Here is an 8,269-nt window from a genome sequence, read left to right on the forward strand (position 1 = left end):
AACTTTTTAAGTAAATGGTGATTGTACAAGAAAGAGTTTATTGAGAGAGACGAAGACGAAAGAAAAATTATGTACATATGTTAACATTCACTTATATAAGTGTGAGTGAAGCTTACCCGGTGTAACTCCGGTTTTTAATACCAAATCACAATTACAGACTCAATTAGGTGAGGATGTTACGATTGTCCCACTAGTTTTTTTTCTTTTTTCTTTTTGTCAACCAAACATTAATAATTAGAAAATTGTTCCACTAGTTTATTATTTCCCAAATTTTATTACACGTAACTAGGGTCGTGGTCATGCAATATCAAAATTCCGGTACAAGTTAAGGTTATTTAAGCTTTTGGAAAAGAAGAAAAATGATTCCAGACAGTTTGGAAACATTCGTGTTATATAAAGTGAGAGGAGACTTTTGTATAGGACCACCCCTTCTCCATCCGTTTTCACAGTCGACCACAGCGTTGGTGCCAATTTTTGCCTGTTTCTCCATTTCCCAATACGATTTTTTAAGTGCAAGTTCCCAAGCAGTCTGAAACCTAGCCGAAGCGATTCCGTAATTCCTCCTGCAAACTCCGATCCGTCTCTTCCCATTCGGACCACTGTACTTTCCACTGACTGTGCCAATATGGGTGGTTGCGTCGTCCACTTGAATTTTTGACAGCGTTATCTGATAAAAAGTTTCCAATCACATTTAAAACATAGTCCATTCGAATATGCGATTTTTTATTATTTATTTATGGGTTTACTGCACAGATGTATTTTATTGATAGGTTTGGTATTCAATATACGTTTAGGTCCATATGTTTTATTTAGATTGCAATGTAAATCAAATATTCAACGTATAACGTTACCGCAATTAAAAGCACGTCGTGGAGGTCACGTGCGGCTGCTATTCGCGGATCCGATTCGAGGTATGTGAGGCAGAAGGAGAAGTCAGTAGTCTCTCTGCATAGATTCTCGACGTCTCTTTTTGGAATCGCGTTTGCTGTTGGAAAAGCAAACAATAACAACGACGTAATAAGAAAGCACATATGGTTTGTTAGCATTGTGGCCATTTCGAGAAACAAAAGTTGTTATTTATTATCTGTGCGTTTCAAAATCTTTTTGACTTTTATCTTTTTTTCTGAAAGCTAAAAACAGTAACGATCGTGTGTATGGATGAGAGATTCCTTAATAAATTAGAAAACTCTATATTTGCATCAGCTGAAAGACAGGATATTATATAGAGTATAGTTTTTGCTTTTCAGTTTCTGCTAATCAAGAATAACCGATACTTTTTTAATACAGTTTTATTAAAATTGTAACCTTCATCTTTAAATGTCTTGACTTGGTAAAATATTAGAGAGAAAAAAAATCAAAGATTATAACTAGAAGCAGAGAAATATCCAGTTTGCTAAACGTATGAGTGGCTAAGCTATAATACCTCAATTCTCAAGTAATTTTGTAAATTTGGAAAAATACCCTATTTTTGTTTACACTTTTGAAAAAAATACCCTCTTTTTATTTTCCTTTTCAAAATTATTTTTAAATATGTATGACTACTAAAATAGCCTAACATAATAAACCATAAACATTTTATACTTTAAATTTGAAATCACCTTTTTAGTAATAATGATATATTTAGTTTTGACAAAATTTTTATATAACTAACAATTTTCAAAGATTTATTATCCTATTTTAAAAAACTAATAATAATGAATAACAATGTTCTAACTATGTTAAGTCATGATTTTGTTAAATCATGTGTTATTTTCACCGTGCATATTTTGATGATTCATTATTATTTAACATATACAAAATAATGTACCATGCAAAACAAATCAAAGAGAATCGTTGAATTGAAACAAACTTAGATGGTATGTTGAGTTGAAAAGTGGGTTTGGAACGTCAGAGATTGGTTCTTATATAACATAACAAATATTAAGTTGTAGACTTTGTAATCTTTTTAGATATTATCTTGTTAATTTTTAAATAAAATCAATGAACACTTTCGGTAAAAAATATATATAACTATAATTAATATTATTTCAAATTTAGTTTAGTTTATCTCTAAATTTCGAATTTAGTTTGATTTATTAAAATATATATCTTAAATTTAAATCTGGACAAAATTATCATTATATATATAAAATATTTTAGTTTTTATTAAAAATAAAATGGGGTATTTTTCGAAGTATAACTCAACAGCCAGTTTTGTAAATTATAAAATTATATTAACAATATCCCAAATTACATTTTAAATATTTGCTGCTAGAAAAACAAACCATATTAATTTGTACAAATCTGATATACGAATTTCATTGTTGATCGTACATTTCATACTAAAAATACTTTCTGCTTGTATTGTCAGTTTTAGTACCTAATTCTCAGGTAATTAAACTCCGATATTGTAAGTCTTGCCGATAATAACATGAGTAATTTGGCACAATTTGATAACGTTAAGGTAATAGAAAAGAAGAGGAGACTCTTTCTTCGGACCATGCTTTGACCATTCGCCTTCGCACTCGCTCACAGCCTCATAACCAGCTTTCATGCGGTTAGACAATTCCACACGGTCCGCTAATGCCTTGGACTTTTTTTGTCCAACTTCCCAAGCCTTGTGAAAACTATCGGCTGCAATCTCATATTTTTTTTCGCATACTGCGATCCGCTCCTTTCCAAGCGGATCAACATAAGTTCGTCGGACATTGTTGATATGCGTGATCGCATTGTTCACTTGAATTTGGAGTTCAGCTGCCTGATAAGAGCTCAAATCATATACATTATATATATTGTAGAATATGAATAAATCACATTTTTCCTATAATATTCTCTATTACTACTTTGAGTATTCTCCATTTATGATTTAAAAATACAAGAAATGTTGAGGTTACAAATTTCTACTACTCCATTATTACCCCTAAATTTTATTTACATGAACAAACTTTTAAAGTCTATATATTTAACTACATGATCTGACAATGGCGGTTATAGGGGTCAACTTTGATATTGCACCCGGGTCAATTTGAAATTTAGGAAAACATTAGTTGATTTGAAATTTCATCATGGTCAATAATTGATCCAGGTGTTTGGTCATTGGCTCCGCCACTGCTTACGGATATTCTAACAGAATGTGTTATAATGATTAAATTAAAATCAAACTAAACTTAGTGTCAAATTCTAGGCTGTAGATTTTTTTTCTTGATTTATAAAATTTTAATAGTCGTATAATTAATTAATAAACAAAGTTTGGTATAATTAATTAATAAAACATGTTTTCCTAAATATTTATATATAGAGAATTAATTATATCTATTTTCTATATATTTATATGTTAGATATGCATGGGATATTTACGTTTCAAATTTAATATGCTTTGTTCCGTTTTTAACGGATATTTTTTTTTAATAATTAATTACTTTGATTCGTGGTTACAATTATTTAGTTCTCTTATATTAACTCGAATTAGAACATCGATATTACGAAATCTTCTTTTTTTTTTCTACCACGGGAATTTCTTCATAATTAACACAAAATAAGTAAAGTTGTCAGATGAGTTATTACCGCAATTAAAAACACGTCACTGTAGTCGCGGGCGGCTACTATACGTTGTTGGTCCGACCCAATGTGTTTCAGGCAGAGATCTTCTTCGAATGTCTCCTTGCAAAAATTGTGTACGTCTTTGATTGGCATTGCATTTGATTTTGAGAATGCAAAGAGCACTAATACTAACAACAATGAACGAAAATTATTGTGTTGTTTTAACATCGTGGCTACCTTATTGAGAAACAAAGGTGTTTTTTGTTTTGTTTTATATATTTTGTTTGTGTATGTGTTTTATTTATAGTTGGAATGAAAGCTAAAAAGGGCCGGTAATAATAATTTATGGATGAAGATTCCTCAAAATTTTGGGAAAATCTACGACTCTGAATGGTAGCACCTTAAAATAGTAACAAAAAAAAATGGTAGTTTAATGTTTGGATTTACAATGTCATAACTCCTACCGAAATCAACGATCCTAATTAACGTCAAACTCACAATTTCTTGTTCTCCAAAAACTCATGTGATCAGGTTTCGAAAAAGTGTTGGTTTATGGTTGGTTTGCGTTGCGCCCATGATTTGACATATTTATATATGTACATATTTATAGTGGATCCTAATTAACGTCAAACACTCTATAAGTAAACGCTGCAAACGTCTCATCCATGACTTGTGCAACAGTTTCCTCCCAAAATCTTCATGAAGGGCAAGTAGTCTCCAAGATGCCTCAAGCCGCTGTTACGTACTAGTTATAGAAACTAAAGGTTTCTTGAACAGCGCTCGGCTTCTTCTTTGTCCATGACACAATCGTCGTGTTGTATATATCATATATATATATAAATACTATCTTCCCTTCCCTGTAACCATCCTCTCGATGTTATTGAACGTTAGATCGTACAAGAGAGACTCGAGCTCTACCTCATTTGTTGATGAAGGTAGGTGAGATCTAGAGTCTCGTGAGCATACTGTCGATTTCTTCTTTGCCGATGTGTAAGGAAACGTGTCAGACGTTTTGAGGAGACGATTGAGGGAGAAAACGCGTAAACATTACACCGGCAGTGGCAGTAACGTGTGGCTGTTATGGTCGAGTAGTTGTAAACGATGTATTTGGAGGGCTAGGAAATAAGGGCGGTTTAATTTGTAGATGTCGTTTTGACCTGAGAATCATTCTATTGCCAGTGAGTAATAATGTAATATTCAAACGATATAAAGTGATGAAACAAAAAAAACATTCACGTTAAATAAACGTTAAAAAATATATGACATATGTATTAATTTTAATATAATTTTTGTTTGTCATTAACCTCAAAGAAAAAGAACATCAACAAAAGAAAAAATAAAGTGAGAACTAAAATAAGAATTATCATTAGAAGATTCTATAGTCTCTTCCTAGGGTTTAACTAGTCCAAATTAGATTGGGAAAAAAAAGAACAAAAGCGAATCCTAATAAGAACCTGAGTAAGATTATGTTATATAAGGAGATCATTACAATAGTCTCTCTCCCTCTCTCTCTTTAGCTTGCTTCCTTGCTTACAAAGAAACATCTTTCTCTTTTGTAGTTTGTTTTCGTTCTATTTCTTGGAGAGAATCAAAAGACAATGGCGGAATCTGATGACGAAGATTGTAGGTTCTGGAAGCTGGATATGTTGGAAGAATCAGCTAATTCTAAAACAGTTTTCAAAGAACAAGAGAGAACCATTGTTGATGATATTCCAATACCCGAAAACATGGATGATTCTTCGACGCCAGAGTGGCTTGTGAAAGTGATGGAAGAATGGGAAGGATACGATCCAAAGCTGATCATAAAGAGGAAGGTGCAAAAGACAGACCTCGACAAAAGCCAGTCGTGTCTCTCAATGCATGCTACCCAACTAGAGACTTTAGATTTTTTGACAGAGGAGGAGACCGACACCATTGAAAAACATTGGATTTTGACACAAAAAAAGAAAGGAAAACATTGGAAGAGGTTGAAGACTGATGATCAAGAGGAAGGTTTGAAAGTGGATTTGGTGGATCATGATTTGAATCAGTATAAGGTTGATTTAAGGAAGTGGAGCGGTAACAATGGCAAGTGGAAATATGTATTAACCAATGGTTGGAACAACGTGATTGGCGCCAAGATGTTTGAAGCCAATGACGACATTCAAGTCTGGTCCTTCCGTTTTGAACAAGGAAAACTCTGTTTGTCTCTCTCTCCTCCGACCCGCTCCGATCAGAACAGCTCCTCTAGTACTCCTTCCTCAAGTTGTCAAACTATTGCTTAAACCACAAGTAACAATGGTTTTAGGTTTCAAACAACTTTGTTTTTTATTTTTCCCCTTTTTCTGGTGTTCAGTTAAAAATTGGATGTTTATCCAGTAACTTTTTTTTTCTGAATTATTTTGATTGGTTTTTTGTTGCTCAACAATTTGATTGGTTATAAATAAAAAAATAATAATTCTACCAATTTTGATTAGACTTTTCTTAGCTGCAGCCTGCTGGCATTAACTAAACCAGAGTAATTGAATCATACCAAATCCGGTTCGGTTATTAGATTTGAGTGGGACGGCTATAAACCGGAATTGTAACCTTGTCGTCTCCATCGACCCACTCATATAAATGCTCTCAAAACCCTAAATTTGTTCAAAACCTCTCACAGCCACCAGACTTCAAAGAAGAAGATGGCTTGCACCGTAGATTTCCGGTGCCTAGACGAAGGGTTCGGCGGCAAGACTTACAAACGTAAGCGAGAATCTCAAGAACAAGCCGCCGCCGCCGAAGCAATCGGCGATGAAGCGTCGATGGACATCGATCTGAACGGTCCTCCATCAGCGAAACGAAGCGCCGTCGCATCTTCAGAAGATCCAAACAAACCAATAGCTGTGGCGGTTGAGAGACCTAAGTACGACGGTGTAATCGCCGGGAAAGTCTCGGGAAGGAACTGGAAACAGCCGCGAACTCATAGATCTTCAGGGAGGTTTGTGAGGAACAAGGGACCGGATCTGGAAGAGATGAAGAGGCAGAAGGAGATTAAGAGAGCGTATAGGGAGAGGATGAATGAGCTTAAGGAGGAGATAAGGAGTAACAAGGTGGAGAAGAGGAAGAAGAGGGAAGAGAGGGAGAAGAGGAAGAAGGAGAATGTTATGAGAACTGGTACTAAGCTTCAGATTATTTCAAACCCTAAGACTTTGAAGAAGATTGCTAAGTCGAAGAAGAGGAAGCAGCTTAAGAATATTCCTGAGGAGATGTTGAGTCTTGGTAACAAGAAGAGTCTCAAAGCTTAGTTTTTTTTGTGAAAGGCAAGTTTCAAGTTTTGTATTTTCAATGTTGATGATGGTTAACGATCTGCAGCTAAGAACTAAATGTTGTAGAAGAAGTTTTAATAGTGAGAAACAGTGTTTTTGCTTTGCTTCAACAGTTTAAGAACCCATCCTTTTGTTTTGCAATTATATCATTACTACTTTGAGAAGCAAAAAGAAGTGAACTTTGAGATGATTTTGGTGAATCTGACAGGATTATAGCTTAAGTATAATCTAGTTAATCAGATTTTTGATTATGATTGTTTGTTTGACTCCAAGTTATTGCATCTTGGTTATGTGGTTGTTCATTTGCTATTCCTGGCTCTGTTTCTTGATGAGGATATTGGTGTTTCTGATGCAACCTTTTGCCATTATTAGTGCGATATAGATAGGCATTGAGGATTAAAACTGTTATAGATCAAGGTTAAGTCTTGATATGGATGGTCAAATACGAATACGATCAATTCACTTGTAGTTGAAGGACAGATATTCATGAGTTAGTACTAGTCATTGTTGTTTCATTTCGATAATGGTTTGATTCAATGAGTTTGTATGTTCTTCATTCCTCTTGCTTGTTTTGAGCTGATTCTAGTGAATATTTCAATTGTAGTCCTGTCCTGTGTGAAAGAGCTTTTATCAGGGGACAGGGGGTTCACTAGATGAGAGACGGATTATTTAACATAGAGGGGATAACATTATATCAGGATTGTTGCCAGATGAAGTGGTTTTGTAAACAGATAAAACCTCGAACTGGTTTCCAAAGCTCCAACAAGACAAAGGCTTTTTTTTTTAACATGAATCTAATAATAGCACAGAGTAATCATGAAACAGAAATTCCATTAACTAGCCAATACGCATATTCACAAAGTTGCCACACGTTTACGTAGAGCAAAACAATCAAAGATTGTAGAGACCAGACCACTGGTTTACATTGCACACAAAGTCACATGTATCCGTATCATTTTCTCAATCTAACAGTCGAGGAAAGCACTCTCAAGTGATAGAGGTTTGCAGACACCTATGACCTAAATCATTTGTCATAAAACGGTGGAACTTTAAGATTTCATTAAAGAGATCGAAAAGTTGTATAAAGAGGAAACTGGACTAAATAATAAGTACTGTATATCAGAGTCTTTAGATTTTGTACGAAACACTACACATTTTGCTATATTAGGTGGGACAATGACTCGTGTGCAACAATCTAACTGCTCCGTACTCGTCTCTATAGGTTAGGTAGGTTAATTGTGTATAATTTGGTATAAAAAGCTTAACCAAAAGAGAAAATCTTTTACTATCAGATCTCGTTTCAGAAAATTTGATTAAAAAATGCATTTTTATAGGAATGTAAATATTTAGAAAAAGGAAAATCTTAACAAACAGATACACAATTGGAAAACAAATTTGAGACAATAATTGCAGCAAATATTTAAAAAAAAAAAAAAAAAAAAAAAAAAAAAAAAAAAAAAAAAAAA

General features: G+C 33.8%; 4 protein-coding genes across 4 annotated transcripts; 2 read left to right on the forward strand and 2 right to left on the reverse strand.

Moving 5' to 3' along the window:
- LOC104700322 (cell wall / vacuolar inhibitor of fructosidase 1-like) lies at positions 200-1,166 on the reverse strand. The gene is made up of 2 exons (XM_010415826.2): positions 852-1,166; positions 200-667 (listed from the first exon to the last, which is right to left on the reverse strand). The coding sequence occupies exons 1-2, from the start codon at positions 1,053-1,055 to the stop codon at positions 332-334; spliced, it is 540 nt and encodes a 179-aa protein (XP_010414128.1). The 5' UTR covers positions 1,056-1,166; the 3' UTR covers positions 200-331.
- On the reverse strand, positions 2,193-3,802 carry LOC104700323. The gene is made up of 2 exons (XM_010415827.1): positions 3,544-3,802; positions 2,193-2,737 (listed from the first exon to the last, which is right to left on the reverse strand). The coding sequence occupies exons 1-2, from the start codon at positions 3,745-3,747 to the stop codon at positions 2,375-2,377; spliced, it is 567 nt and encodes a 188-aa protein (XP_010414129.1). The 5' UTR covers positions 3,748-3,802; the 3' UTR covers positions 2,193-2,374.
- LOC104704316 (B3 domain-containing protein At2g31420-like) lies at positions 5,118-5,783 on the forward strand. The gene has a single exon (XM_010420427.1). It carries the CDS (start codon positions 5,118-5,120, stop codon positions 5,781-5,783), a length of 666 nt encoding a protein of 221 aa, XP_010418729.1.
- Positions 6,128-6,947, forward strand: LOC104700324 (coiled-coil domain-containing protein 86-like). The gene has a single exon (XM_010415828.2). It carries the CDS (start codon positions 6,180-6,182, stop codon positions 6,780-6,782), a length of 603 nt encoding a protein of 200 aa, XP_010414130.1. The 5' UTR covers positions 6,128-6,179; the 3' UTR covers positions 6,783-6,947.

This window comes from Camelina sativa, chromosome 7, assembly GCF_000633955.1.
Source record: "Camelina sativa cultivar DH55 chromosome 7, Cs, whole genome shotgun sequence".
NCBI classification, from domain to species: domain Eukaryota; kingdom Viridiplantae; phylum Streptophyta; class Magnoliopsida; order Brassicales; family Brassicaceae; genus Camelina; species Camelina sativa.

Excerpts from the sequence above, each read along its gene's own strand:
- LOC104700322 (XM_010415826.2), bottom strand. The coding sequence starts at position 1,055 with ATGGCCACAATGCTAACAAACCATATGTGCTTTCTTATTACGTCGTTG. Across the intron at positions 668-851 it reads ACGACGTGCTTTTAATTGCG|ATAACGCTGTCAAAAATTCA; the intron begins GTAACGTTATAC and ends ACTTTTTATCAG.
- LOC104700323 (XM_010415827.1), bottom strand. The coding sequence starts at position 3,747 with ATGTTAAAACAACACAATAATTTTCGTTCATTGTTGTTAGTATTAGTG. Across the intron at positions 2,738-3,543 it reads GTGACGTGTTTTTAATTGCG|GCAGCTGAACTCCAAATTCA; the intron begins GTAATAACTCAT and ends AGCTCTTATCAG.
- LOC104704316 (XM_010420427.1), top strand. The coding sequence starts at position 5,118 with ATGGCGGAATCTGATGACGAAGATTGTAGGTTCTGGAAGCTGGATATG.
- LOC104700324 (XM_010415828.2), top strand. The coding sequence starts at position 6,180 with ATGGCTTGCACCGTAGATTTCCGGTGCCTAGACGAAGGGTTCGGCGGC.